The following is a 15,224-nucleotide window of genomic DNA, read 5'->3' as shown; positions in this document are numbered from 1 at the left end:
CAATTAATCTGCAGATTATATTATATATCTCAATCAATTGGTTTATGTAATCTCAAAAAATGGTGGAAAGATTTTGACAGTTTCCTAGAGCCGAACGTGATGTCTTTTAAAAGATTAAAAACGTCTTATTTTTGTCCTACCAACCCCAAAACCCAATTTACAAGAATTCTTTCACTGTGAAAGTGAAAGAAAAACTTTCACTTTCCCAATATCCTACTTCTCTACCTGAAATCCCAAAACTGTCATCTCCCAACAGTTCCAGTCAAAATCCTCTTCCTAAGGGATCCCGTGCAGCAGCACCACTGGTGTTTCCCCTTTGCTGTAGATGGAAATCCTGAACCAGTCATCACCTGGCAGTACAACGGCAACGAACTCAAAGAGAGCAGGTACACATACACCCAGCTCATCCCTGACTCGGGTGACGGATCAGTGAAACACGGATGTCTCTTCCTCAACAAGCCCACACACATCAACAACGGCTTCTACACTCTGATCGCGCAGAACAAACTGGGAAGGGATGAGGCCACAGCCACTGGGATGTTTATGGTCAACCCCTTCGACCCGCTTGATCCTGAGGGGATAATTCCAGGTGAGTTCCTGAAACAGTTTGGAGCTGCAGAATGTTTTTTCCGAGCAGCATCCCATAAGGAGCAGAGGAGGCCATTAGGGCGGCTAAAAGAGGAATCTATCTGAGTATCTTATGATTTTAACACTGCTTGGTCCAGTGTTGAAACCATGTCTTGATTTATCTGCAACATCTTTCAACACGGCCCTCAAAATACTGAGTCGTTACAAAGCAATGAATGAGGAACAAATCAGAAACGACAAATTAATGAATCACTGATAAGTACTGTAGTTCCTGAACAAGTCTGCATCAAGGACTATATAGTAGATAATTATAAGTTATCAAAACGTGTAATTATGTAATGATTAGCTCTCAGAGATCTGTGAATGAACACACTGACCGCTTTCTTCATTAGTCGTTTGATTAAATCAGCCGCTGAGTGGCATAAAACTAACAATCATTACCTACTAATTACTTAAACACCAGTTTCTAATCTGTGCCTACTCAAGTGAAAAACATAAATATTCACATCTAAATGTCATATTGTGCGTTAAAAATCAATTAAATAAGTGTGGATGTGTGTATGCACTACTGTTTTAGTCTAATACGTTTTTTACATAGTTCTATACATTTCTAGATTGTGACTATGGAGTTGTATCGAATGGCATTAATACCAAACAAACTGGTTTCAACACAAACTGTGTTGACTGTATTTATATTTACAAAACATTCAACGTCTAGCAAAATATTATTTTACTAATAAAAGCAGATCAGAAAGGTTCCAAAAGCTAATTAACCTTCAGTTCTGGTTCCATGCATTGAATTTACCATCACCAATCCAGAAACAAAGTTATTTTTATTGATTTGTCATGATGTTAATGTACGCTTCAGCTCTCTCCAGCCAGCCAGCAAATATTACAATCACAGTGTGTTTCACAGTTCCAAGCTGATGCATGTTGAAATGCTTTAAATTAGTGCAACTATATCATTAATTACACACAACACAACATAACATTGGCAAACCCAACAAATGTACATTGTTGGGATAAAGCCTGAAATCCGGAGCATGACTGACAGAGAGATGCCCCTCCCCTTCCACTATCTATTTTGCAAGGGCACTGTCACTGCATCCAGGGATTGGTTTAAAGAAATACAAACAAGGGTTAGGGTTAGATATGCAGTGTAGCCAGACCATACTCTAGCACTGACACAGCGCTGTGGAGATAGTTCAGGCAATGTGAGACTACCTAACCTGAACCCAACCTCACCCACTGCAGCCACACATGTTGCACATTTCACACTGTAATAAGTAACAGTAATCTACTTGTAACAATTTATACGCTATTTACACCACACTTCACTAGTGCAAGTAAAATAAATATATATCGCTATAGGCTGTACAAGGCGCATGATTGAATTTAATATATGTACATAGAGGTCTGTTCTGTAGAAGTTAAGAGGAGCACACTAGATACCAGACATTGCAGTAATAAAGTAAGCTTCTTAGGAATAATTTACATTATGTATACACAGATGGTTAGCTGCATCGTGCACAAGATCAACATTCTTGGGTGTTCCAACATAGTCTTCACTTGAATATCACAGGTTGCAGCTTTGGTTCTCTGATATGTGTATCCATTAATGTGTTTGTGTTCTTCTTTCCCCTCATGCTAGTCCTTGATGTTGATCCAAGTAAGATTGATTTTTTACTCTTCTAAAAATCATCTTTGCATGTTGCATGTCTCCTCAACATTGCATAGAGTTGATGTGAAGTCTGTCTTGACTCATGTTTCTGTAACTAAACTCATTCCTGCCCCTCAGTTCCTACAGACAAATCAGACATGGACGTCACAGAGAACGCTGAGAGTCGAGTGTTTGTGGTATGTCTGTGGGTAGCATCATTTCCAATGCAAATATGTAATGACTATCAATGATGTTAGTGAGTGTGACTGCAAATCTCTCTTTGTTTGAACAGGTGTCTGTGGCTGTGGGTCTTGCGTTGTTTGCCTGCACTTTCCTTCTCATCATGATTTTGGTTATTAACAAGTGTGGCCAGCATTCCAAGTTTGGTATTCACCGTAAGTTGAAACACATTATTTCATTTACTGCATGCATAATGTGGCCGCTAGTTGATTGAAGGAATAGTTTGACATGATGGCTTATTCCCTTTCTTGCTGAATGTAAGATTGATACCACTCTCATGTCTGTACGCTAAATATGAAGCAAGAGCCAGAAACTGCTAGTGTGGCTCTGTCCACAGGGTAAGACAATCAACCTACCAGCACCTAAAGGTTGTCTCAGAAGTTGAATGCGTTAAAAAAGTTGTGATTTAAGGAGGTCCCGGCGCTTGGTTCACCATAAAATCACAACTTGTTGTTTTTATGTTATGCTATGCTAAGCAGCAGCTGCTGGCTCTAGTTTCATATCTAGTGTATAGACATGAGAGTAGTATCAATCTTTTATTGTCACTCTTGGCAAAAGAGCGAATATTTTCCAAAAATGTTGAACTATGCCTTTTAAAGAACTCCCAGAGTGTGTAAAGCAACAACATATGGACGTTAACACATTGGCTCATTATCTAAGTGTACCGTAGTCTAAACATAATACCTGACACACTCTGATGATCACAGATTAAAATCAATCTTGTATACGATTATTTTACCATAGCAGTAACTACAGATCTAGAGACAGGAGTCTATTAGCTTAGCTTGCACAAAGACTGGAAGCAGGGGGGAACCTCTAGCCTGGCTCTGTCTAAAGTTAAAACATCTGTCAACCGGCACCTCCAACATGAGGTTAACACGTTGCATCTTGTTGGATTAATCTGTTCAAAAACAGAAATGTAAAAGTGACAAGCTGTTTTACAGGCAGCTACTTGCTGTAACTATTTTTGTGCTAAGCTAATCTACGCCAAGTTCCAGCTCTAATCGTTAACACACAGACATGAGAGTGGTATCATATAATGCATATGATCAGCAAGTCAAACTGCATTAGGAACCATGTCCACCTGTGGCATCAAGACTTCTTTCAAACAACAAAAGACATTATTGCAGAGAATGACTGATGTGATCTGGCTTTCCGTATCACTCATATAATTCAACTTCCAATTCTCTTATATATTGCCCTGCTGCACTAGCCTGATAAAAGGAATCAAACCCAGTAGATGACATTGTCTGAGTCCAGAACCCCAATCTGAAGCCTGGAATTAGCCATAATCAAACGTTCTGCTAAATTATTGTTTCAAATCGCAGATGGTTCTGTCAGGCTCTCAGAAGGTAATGCACAGGAGAGACTGAATAATATAGGATTTCCACTGAGCTCTAACTTTGCACACAGGCAGCCGCTGTGTCGGCCAGACTAAAGTGCCTTAATTATTGCATGAGAATGGCGGCAGAAACCGCCCTTGGCCACCGCCACGTGGTGAGGGCCATTAAAGAAGATGGATGGATGGAGGAACAGCTACACGTGATATAGTTCCACTCTGACCCCCCCCCCCCCACACACACACACACACACACACACACACACACACACATACACACACACATCTGTACTCTTCTCGCTCTCAGTGCCTAAGTGGACCTGATTGCCTAAGTGGACCTTGCTCCCTCTTTCTTTCCCTCCATCGCTTCTGTGCTCTCTTTGTTGTTCCATTTGTTGGACTCTAGGGGTTCTGTGGTTTGCCTTGCTGAGTGGGGTTTTACAATTTGGGCCCCACTTGTTTGGCTTTTAATACGCACTGTAGTCAGAGGTTGCTAACCATTCAAGCTTCCGTCCCCTTTTTTCATTTCAATGTGTCCTGATTGCTTCATGGTTGATGATGGTGGTTATTAGAGCTTGTCATCATCTGTCACCATGGCACCAACAAACAGCCAAGTTGGTAGTGGAGAACGCCGATTCCTCGAAGGGAAGAAATGAGTTCTGAATTTTCTTTTGATTGTCGATGCAATCACAAGTAGTTGGAGGCTGATTAGGTGTTACATATCTTTCAGTGTTGCTTGTTTGCATCCCTCCCCGTTTCATTAGGTTCATCAGTTTTGGGCACTGAGGATGACCTGGCTGTGTCACTTCGTTTCATGAACTTTGGAACGAGCCCACCTTCCTCAGATGAAGACTCTGGTTTATCCAGTTTTGTAGAGAATCCACAATACTTCTGCGGCATCATCAAAGAGAAAGACATGTGTGAGTGTTATTGCTTGTTTCTACTTTTGTGATTTTTGACGGTGTGTTACTGAATCCACACTTATGTTTATCCCCCCCCCGAACGTAATACAATTTCAGTGTCTTGATTGTTGGTGTTATTATTTACACCAAACACTTTTTTGTCTAGGAGGTTTTGGCCACTGTCCGTCTTTTTTCTTCCATTAATGTTTGTAATACTTGTTTTTGTCTGCCATTACAATAGGCACAACATGGATTTCATAAGGGACTACAATGTAAATTAAAATAAAGTGGTGAAATCTTGAGGCCAATATAGTTCACTTTTGGTTCAAACAAGACATCATTTCACCCAGATTTTCAAACCGTTTCTGTATTTTATGATCAGGTGTCCAGCATATTAAACGGCAGGACATTGTGTTGAAGTGGGAGCTGGGTGAAGGAGCGTTTGGCAAAGTCTATCTGGCAGAGTGCGCCAACCTCAGCCGCGACAGCAACAAGATGTTGGTCGCCATCAAGGTGAGAGAATGTATACTTTCACTATCTCAACAACACTTTCTATTAATGTTTTATTCCCTCTAAACATAAAACAAAAGACAATTAAAAAAATGCTATATTTTAGTAGCGACCACTTTTTTTTGCGATCAAATGTTTTTATTCAGTATAGTCACACAGGGTGGCGGAGCACCATCACATAGTGCTCTTTCAAATTACAAACAATATGCTGAGACATAAGAATGCGTAGTAGCGACCACTTTTGTCTGTATGAACTGCAACAATCAGTACTTTACTTAGAACAAGTAAGATTTTGGAGGGTTCAGCTTGGGACCATTGTTGCACATCAGCTCTCTGCTGTTCACCATCTAAAAAAGGCAAAAATGCCCAAGAAATAAATACTCAAAACTTGTTAGTACTCAAAAAAGTGGCTTGATACTACACCAACAAGCCTAAAGGTAAATATATATATACACTGCACTTAAATCCTCCATGCACTGAAATAACATCCGCTGGTTTCAGAGTGAGATGTCTGTCAGGTGGTTTAATACACAGCAGGTTAATGCTAACCACAGCAAATAATAAAACAAGACAATGAATCTGGCTCCGCTCAGATTTATCATCCCATTAATCAGATGTGTGCCAGGGCCGTAGCAAGGAATTCTGGGCACAATGCTTCTCAGTACTACACACAAATCCTCTGTAACAGCATGTTTACTTTAATTTTTCTATCACACAATTGCCTTTTATTACACTTGACACTGTTGGTTGCTTTTAGTGCAGTTGATTTAAAGAGTTACTTTCACTTTAAGCCCAATAATCAGCATCTTCATGTAAATTCACGCCCCTTGTTTGGTCACAGACTCTAAAGGATGCCAACGAGTCGACCCGGCAGGACTTCCAGAGGGAGGCCGAGCTGCTGACGGTGCTCCAACACCAGCACATTGTACGATTCTACGGCGTCTGTACAGACGGAGAGCCGCTGGCTATGGTGTTCGAATACATGAGGCACGGAGACCTCAACCGATTTCTTAGGTATGTACCGTAGCAAACCTGCGCATGATGGCAAGTTCAGTTCCCACAACTGTCCTTCCCTGCTGAACTAAATATTCATATGGTCAGGAAGCGGGTTAGAAACTGAAGTACATGCTCAAGGTGAGTCCGCACCAAAATGGGGAATGAAGCCATCGTTCAAGTTTATTATTTACACTAGAGCTGAAAATACGACAAACAAATGAATTTATAACTTCATTATTTGCCAAATATTCAGTTTCTAGCTTTGCAAATGAGAATATTTGATATTTTTTCCTGAGTCTTATAAATGTTTGGTCAAACATAACAAGCAATTTCTTTGCTTGGGCTTCTGGATTTTGTGATGGTCTGTGAAAAAGGTCTATTGTCTAAATCTGCCCGTTTGGCCTTTCAGTGATCTCCATTAAACCACTTCACATCTTCCTCTCTCCATTAAGCCACTTCACATCTTCCTCCCTTCCTTCAACAACAACTTTTTGTGTGTTTGAGCAAAGCATTTAACCACCAAATTCTGCATCTGTCCTACATACTGTAATTGGCAGCAGTGCAGCTACAGCAGCAGACAAACCTGATGTGTGCTTAAGGTTAAACCCACTGAGCTGACCTCTGTGGATTCTGTGTGTTTTAATAGAAATGCATGAAAGACAGCTGTGGAAGTGTTTACTGTATAGACTAACATTTTGATTTTGCTGCTTTTCCTCTGTCTCTGCACTTTCAAGTCCTATTTGCCAAAAGCTTAGATTATCTGGGGACATAGAGATATCCTGTAAGTTTGACATGTCCTTGATAATTTGCCCACTGTCTTTTGCTAAAGCGACCCAAACTCGTCTTAATTTCAGCCATCTTAATACACCCTCCCCCCTCCCCCCTTACATTACCTGTCACAGAAAACGAGGGTTGTATGGAAGACCAGTTTGCTTTGTTAAATCAGAAAATCTTGTTGCATCCCATGAAGGTCTCATTTGGTGCAAATTGGATTCACAACATGTCAAGGCACGGGGCAAATGCATATTTACAAGATGTCCTCACATAATAACAGCAAATAAAGTGAATTTCAAATGTTGCAGGATGTTATTTGAATACTGATGGACACAGTTAATAATCAGCACTTAAGTAAAGTTTGTTTTGTAACGTGGTGATGAAGAATTTTAAAATGTGTTATTTGAATCACTTTGTTATCACAATTGTAATCTAAAAAGTTAAGAAATGTCAGGAGGGAGCTAAAGGAGTCACTGAGGACTGAGACATCTTGACCTATTAGAGCTCACTTTGCACCTGGGAAACCATCTGACAAAACTATTAGAGCAGGTGCAGTTGATGCTGTCTGCCAGGTGTCCTCCACAGGAGACAGATTGGGAATGAAAATACACAACCCACACATGCGTGCACACAGACTTTGCCTGATATATATGTTCACCAACGGATGGAAAATCGCATTTCCAGCAGACAGAATGGGTGAAATGTCTGAGGGCCCCCACAATGCAGCTGCTTTCCCACCCTGCCACCTGCCTTTTAAACTAATAGTGATTGTATAGACAACTTCCTTTGTAAGGAGGGGACAAAGTGGAGAGGAGAGATATTAGGATGGATGGAGACATCATCTGTGATTTGCTCATTTAGGCCGGAGTTTGACGTGAGAGTGGGCGTTTATGATCCACAAGAACAACCGAGAGTCAATGTGCTCTGCATCTCCGAATTGCATTATTGCAAATCAATTGTAGGCGTATTACAAGCCTTATGTTTCTGTGTCTATCAACCATCATGTTAAATGGCTTTATTATGGTGTGGTCACGCCGACCACGTCTGTAATGCTCTCAAGAGCTCATACATGTCAGAAATGTTCAATCTGCAGATTGCATGCTGAGGTCATTGTCCTTCAGGTCACCCAAGGTTGATGCCATAGTTACCAAAATACTGGGAGCCCAAACCCAGCATTTAAGTAATCCGAGCAGCCAATAGAAACAGAGAAGAATAGCAAAGGCCAGAATGTTCTGTTCTTTACAAATGGAAATACAGTGGTCAGGAGTTCAGCTCCGGTGCAGAAAGGAAAACCAATAAAGGAAAATATTCTGTCATCTACAAGTGGTGATAAGCTTAAATGGATAAAATAAAAAACCTTTGGCCTCAAAAGTAGTTTTGAAAAAGCAATGAAACTTCAGAAATTGCAAATTATATACAAGCCGAATCCTCATTCAAAAAGGGCTCACTTAAAAAGTTTTAAAGTAGAACTAGATTTTACATGCAAATATAAGACTACTGCTTACTTAAGATATAGTGTATATTCTTTGCAGTGGCATCTGTGCCATTAACCAAGTTAACTAAAATAAAACAAGAAGTTGGCAATGTTTTTGTGTACACTGAAAAATAAAATAAGCAAAATCCAGATTGGTTACCTTGAAACAATTTAATAATCTAATGCAAATGTTGCTTGACCAGACCATCCTCGCAGTGGCTGTTGGCAGAAATAAAAACTGTCAGGGTGTAACTGCTACACTCTGGGTCCACTGGTGGAAATTAAAGTACTGTACTAAAGTACGATTTTGAGGTAATTTACTCTATACTATACTTCTACTCCACTACATGTCAAAAGGGAAATATTACTAGTAGTTTACACTAGGGCGTATATTCTAGGGGGTCACGATTTAGATTCTTAAAATGAGCTTTCAATTTCAATCATCGAAATCAAAAGCCAGCATTTTATTTTCTCTCACCCCTCTGATATATAATACATCACTCACAGTTGCCATTTTGTACTTTGACTTTCGATACTTGAAGTACATTTTGCTGATTCTCTACTTTTACCCAAGTAGGATTTTGAATGCAGGACTCTTATTGTAGTATTTTGATTTTGTTGTATTAGTACTTTTACTAAAGTAAAGCTCTAAATACTTCTTCCACCATTGCCTGGATCTAATGCCCGCCCCCCCCTCCTTCTCATCTCACATATTACCATGTTAACTGTTACATGTAACATGTTAACAAAGCAGAAATGCCATTAAAAAGCAGCCTTGATCCAAAAACACTCACATGTTCCTCGTGTGTCACCTGTAGAGCTCACGGCCCTGATGCTCGTATCCTGGAGGAGTCGAAGATGCCCCCGCTGGGTGAGCTCACTCTGCCTCAGATGCTCCACATCGCCGCCCAGATCGCCTCAGGTATGGTGTACCTGGCGTCGCTGCACTTCGTCCACCGTGACCTGGCAACCCGCAACTGTCTGGTGGGGGAGGGCCTGGTAGTCAAAATTGGAGACTTTGGCATGTCCCGAGACATCTACAGTACAGATTATTATCGGGTAAGTGGCTGGAAAAGATATAAACAAGACTTAAGTTTTGTTTTCTGGAGATGAAAACTTGACTAAGATGTTCTCAAAATGATCAGTTCATCCCATTCCAATTATTTTTCTACTCAGCCCTAATGTTGTCTGGCCTTGAGAATAGTTTTGCTTTTGACGATTTATTTTAAAATGTTTGTCACTTTTTTCAAAGATTTGTTTATTCATGGTCAATAAACTTAATTTAAATTAAATCATACCTACTTTTTAGGGGGAAAGGCCCCTGGCCCAGATGGGCTGCCTATTATAAAAATTTTTAAGAATAAGCTTTTATCACCACTGTTAGATATGTTTGTTGAAAGCCTTAATTCTGGCAAACTTCCACTATCCTTGCGTAATGCACTCATAATTCTGATACTGAAACCTGGAAAATCAGCAACAAAATGTGAATCCTATCGACCAATTTCATTGATTAATTCTGATGCTAAAATAATTGCTAAAATATTGGCACGAAGGCTTGAAAGATACCTGCCTTCTCTTTCTGATCCAGACCAAAATGGATTTGTTAGGGGACGTCAAGCTTTCCACTGTGTCCGCAGGGTTCTCAATATTATTTATGCGAAAACAGAACATCCTCTCTCGTTGGACGCAGAGAAAGCGTTTGATCGAGTTGAGCATCGATATCTCCACGAAGTACTTGCACATTTTGGCTTTGGTAATTATTTTTCTAATTGGATTAAAGTTTTGTATAACAACTCGGTCGCATCAGTATTAACTAACGATATTATATCCGAACCTTTCAAACTTTCGAGAGGCACACGCCAAGGTTGTCCCCTTTCACCTCTTCTGTTTGTGATGGCAATTGAGCCCTTGGCTATTGCCATTAGGAGTAATCAGAATATTACCAGCATTAAAGTAAATGAGATTGACAACAAAATAGGCTTATTTGCGGATGATATTGTGATTTCACTACAGTGACTACAGTCACAGTCACTACATCACTTATTTAATGCCATTACTTCTTTTAGTAAGCTTTCCGGTTACAAAATGAATGAAGGCAAATCTGCTATTTTTTTCCTTAAGCATTCTGAAAGAGTAAATCCCCCGGTTCAAACACCATTCAAAATAGTTAGAGATAGCTTCATTTATCTTGGTATTAGAATTACCCCTAAAATTGACGATTTAGTAGAGGCAAATTATACTCCAGTAATAGAGTTGGTTTCTGAATCTATTAATAGATGGTCCATGTTACCAATTTCCATGATAGGGCGTATCAATATACTTAAAATGAATGTTCTTCCAAAATTTCTCTACCTTTTTCATTCCATTCCTCTTGGTCCTCCTACTCATTTTTTTTCAAAGATGAAAAGCATGTTCTGTAATTTCATTTGGAACAACAGACGGGCTAGACTTCGCTTATCTTTGCTTTATGCTTTGCTCTATGATAGAGGAGGCTTGAAACTCCCAAACCTCCAATGGTATTATTGGGCTGCCCAACTTACTACTGCCTCTTTCTTTGGAAAGAAGCATGACATCCCCTCTATCACTCAATTCATTATATTTATATTCAGCTAACTTAAAAGGATTAAAGACATTAACACATAATCCCTTTGTTAAAAACTCGATTATGGTATGGTATGAGGTTCATAAACATACTGGTGAGTTACCTGTGTTATCTCAATTTACACCAATCTGGGGTAACAGTGCTTTTACACCTGGCAAACATGATATGGGCTTCAAAATTTGGGTAAACAAAGGCCTAAGTAAAATTGCTGATTTATTTAACAATAACATTCTCATGTCGTTTGAAGATTTGAGGCAAAAGTATGACATCCAACCACAACATTTTTTTAAATACCTGCAGATAAGAAGCTATATATTTAAGATACAGAAATCTTTATCTCTACCTACTCTAAGCTGTATAGAAGAAATAGCAACAAATCAACACCCTAAGAGGGGATTTATGTCAAGTTTTTATGCAATAATCATGGATGGATCAAAGGTTTCCTCAGAGAGTAAGAGATTGGCTTGGTGTGAGGATTTAAACTCTGCAATCTCAACTGAGGAATGGCAGAAGATTTGCTTAAAATCTCAAACAATAAATACCCATTTTAAATTACTTCAGTATAAGTGGATAATGAGAACATATGTAACACCAACTCAGCTAAATAAATTCAGCCCCAATAATCCAGACACGTGCTACAAATGTGGTAAAAAGGGCACATTATATCACTGCCTATGGGACTGCCCACAAATCCAGGCTTTTTGGAGGGAAGTAATGGATATGATTTTGCATGTCACAGGTATAAAGCTATTATTAGATGCCAAACTGTGTATCTTTGGCATTTTTCCAGTAAATCATAATCTCAGCAAGGCAAATAAATCTATGATTACTTTCTGCATCTTACAAGCTAAATATACCCTAGCCAAATCTTGGAAATCCACTATCAAACCAAGTGTTAATGTCTGGCTTGCAGGACTGTCAGACTGTCTTGCACTGGAAAAACTCACTTTTACGTTAAAGGGTAAATATCTCGTCTTTGACAATATGTGGAGATCCTTTATGGTGTTCTTAGAGGGGAGGAAAGCATTGGAGGCATGCTCTCCGTGTGTGTCAACCATCAACAAATGAGTATTGCTATGTATTTAGTATGCGTCTGTTTGTCTTTGCTTAATTTAATTTGAAGTGCTTTTCTCTTCGGGATAGCGTCGGGATAAGTTAACATTTTGACCACCGATGATTCTTAAGGATGACTTATGCTGACTTACTGTGCCAAATATCGCATGTTACAGCCCTGTCATGTTTATGTTTATTTTATTGAAGATGAGCCTTACTGTGACAGTTCTGATTTGCACCTGTATTATTTGTTGTAGTGTGATTATTTTCTGAAAATTAATAAACACACTTGTTGGAAAATCATACCTACTTTTTGGGTTACAAAAGCAGAAATTATGAATTATTTTGACAGTTAATATCAGAGGATGTTGAGTGGATCACAGTTATGTTAAAGCTTAGTCAGGATTCTGTTTTGAAACCATTTAAACATTTTTCTCAGATGCTATAAAATTTAATAAAACACCCAAAATTCATTAAAGTGATCATTAATTGTATCTGTGTGTAACATTTTATGGAACCTGTTAATTTAGTAGAAAGAAACCCATGTTTCTGATACTTTAAAAACAGGTGAAATTTCACCCGAGGAAAACACAAGGGTTAAGTTATTTTGGATGTTAAACACGTGTTGTCCAGATTGTCTACCTCACATTGATTTCAAGCTGCTAGTTATAAAACTGAACAGGAATCTATTTGAGATTTGCTTAAAAAAAGTCTGTTACTAAAAGATGATATTCCATCAACAAACATGTTCACCTTGAGACTTCCATTATGCAACAATGATGAAACATTACATACATTGCCTCGTCTCCCTCCTCAGGTGGGCGGACGTACGATGCTGCCAATCCGCTGGATGCCCCCGGAGAGCATCATGTACAGGAAGTTCACCACGGAGAGCGACATCTGGAGCTTCGGTGTTGTCCTCTGGGAGATCTTCACCTACGGCAAACAGCCCTGGTACCAGCTGTCCAACAGTGAGGTGGGTTGGGTCGGAAAGTTTATCACCAATTAGTTTATTATTGCCAGGAATCATTTTAATTTACCTTTTATTTAACACCCACACAAACATGTCTCATTTAAAGGGTCAATTACAAAAAGACATTTTCTCACTTACCGGTATCTAGCTACCCACAGACAGGCAACAAAAAAAAAATTCAGGAACCCCAGAAAGACAAAACACTGGAGGAAACTATGAAGATACACTGAGAACCAGACCCAAGCACAGACAATCCGAGCCAGACACAAGAGAACACCAAGACTAATATACACAAGGAAAGGAGGGAGGTAACCATAGACAGTATATAAGAATAGACCAACAGATCCTGTTGCTCTGGACGGAGACCAGTGAAGGCCATTAGAAGCACTTTTCCGGTGAGCGCTGAGCGTTACTGCGCAGCCTCCAACTGAGAGAAACGACGTAAATGTGACGTGAGCAACCTGTCTGAAAGTTGGAAGTTTTCTGGTAGCTGTGCCAAGAGAAATCTCAATCATTCCCAATCTTGCAGAGATGGAGAGTGTAGGTATATGTAAGGAGATAACATGGACACAGGCTAATTATTGCTAACTAAAATGCTAGTTAACATTAGTAATTAAACGTAAACAGCTAATGTAAGTCGAAACTGCCTGCGAGCTTCTCCTGCACTATACGGCAATTCCTCTACTATGCAACAGTAAGTCGCGTGGTTATGACACAATCGTTAGCCTATTTTTACAAAAACGTCTACTACGGAGCCATAACGTGAGTACAAGGTAATGGAGCCTTTTATACATTGTCAGGTTTCTTTAGAAATAAACAACAGACAAATAAAGTCTTTAAACGCTTCAAATGTAAAGTTATTCGCTGTCAAAGTGACGTCAAAATGAATGGCAGTCAATGGAATGCTTACGTCGGGTGATCGCTTTGTAGCATCAAAATGGCGTCATAGGAGGTTCGAGCTCTGAAGCGAAGCTTACCCCCTTGGAGGTAACGAGGGACAGGTGACATGAGGGCTGACGAGGAACAGGTGAAACACATCAGGGCAGAGCAGACACTCAAAAAGGCGGGAAAACACACAAGGCAGGTTGTCGGTACACGATCTGTTCTGCCTGCACGATCCGTCATGCGCATATGCGCAAGATGATAATCCTGTTTTACCTAGGATACGACACTGCACGATCTGTTCCACGCTAGCCTCACCGGGAAGCTAATTCGGCTAACCACTAGCTGACAGCTTGATTCAGTCTAAAATAACATTAACTCAAACTAAACACTGGGAAAAGCAGGCTACAGCTAAATTAAGACTTTACAGTAATAACAATAAAGACAAGTATTGATTGATTGTATTTTAAATGAGTACAAGTAAAGTAGAACTGATGTAACAGCTGTTATATATTTCAACGGTTATTTTCAGGTTTTATTTTGAGGGTCTTTTAAAGTTATTACATGCTGTCTCAGCTAGCGGTTAGCCGAATTAGCTGTTAGCTGAACTAACATTAGCTTGCCTGTGGAGGCTAACGGCAGACCGCTACAACTACGACTGGAAGCGTGGAACAGATCGTGTAGTGTCGTAAATCCTCGTACAACAGCGCATGCGCGAACATCTTGCGCATAGTGTACCGACACAGGACGTAAAAGAAGACATGACACATGAGAAGAACCTACAAAATAAAACAGGAAATAAAACAAAACCCAGGATCATGACCCCAAGACAGCTGAAGTCCTGACGTCACTTGCAGGCTAGCCATTCAGCATTCCTTTCATCAGTCTTTCTGAAAAAATGAAGCGTGTCTTTGTTTTTCTTGTGTGTGCGTAATATGGGAGAACTGTCCTTTTACAGTGGACAGATGAAGCTACAGGCAATTATCTTGTGTAATAGTTTCTTCCTGGCATTTCTAAAATATTGTCAGTTAGCTGATTTATGTTTGTGAGACAGGTGATATTCACTGTTGAATTTGTACTGTGTTTTTAATGTTACCGTGCAACTGCTGTTGACATTCTACAGTGGGAGACAAGCTAGCAAAGTTAGCAAAAACTAGCTGACTGATGCCTTTAAATCGTCTAGTAGCCTACGGAACTCTCCATAAAACCACATGTTTTTGTTTCTACACTT

At 39.7% G+C, this 15,224-nt stretch overlaps 1 protein-coding gene across 2 annotated transcripts in view; it reads left to right on the top strand.

Moving 5' to 3' along the window:
* ntrk1 (neurotrophic tyrosine kinase, receptor, type 1) overlaps nucleotides 1–15,224 on the top strand; it is a 34,977-nt gene that overhangs the window by 16,393 nt on the left and 3,360 nt on the right. The window contains exons 8-16 of one of the 2 annotated variants that reach the window (XM_078252239.1): nucleotides 257–589; nucleotides 2,240–2,257; nucleotides 2,387–2,445; nucleotides 2,541–2,643; nucleotides 4,592–4,747; nucleotides 5,112–5,242; nucleotides 6,081–6,253; nucleotides 9,302–9,542; nucleotides 12,956–13,114. In XM_078252239.1, the coding sequence (XP_078108365.1) occupies nucleotides 257–589; nucleotides 2,240–2,257; nucleotides 2,387–2,445; nucleotides 2,541–2,643; nucleotides 4,592–4,747; nucleotides 5,112–5,242; nucleotides 6,081–6,253; nucleotides 9,302–9,542; nucleotides 12,956–13,114 (1,373 nt within the window). The remainder of the gene's footprint in view (nucleotides 1–256; nucleotides 590–2,239; nucleotides 2,258–2,386; nucleotides 2,446–2,540; nucleotides 2,644–4,591; nucleotides 4,748–5,111; nucleotides 5,243–6,080; nucleotides 6,254–9,301; nucleotides 9,543–12,955; nucleotides 13,115–15,224) is intronic. The other variant, XM_078252238.1, reaches the window with a different exon arrangement.

The sequence above is a fragment of the Sander vitreus genome, chromosome 6 (genome assembly GCF_031162955.1).
Source record: "Sander vitreus isolate 19-12246 chromosome 6, sanVit1, whole genome shotgun sequence".
Classification (NCBI taxonomy): domain Eukaryota; kingdom Metazoa; phylum Chordata; class Actinopteri; order Perciformes; family Percidae; genus Sander; species Sander vitreus.
This window is presented reverse-complemented; position numbering and strand designations above follow the sequence as displayed.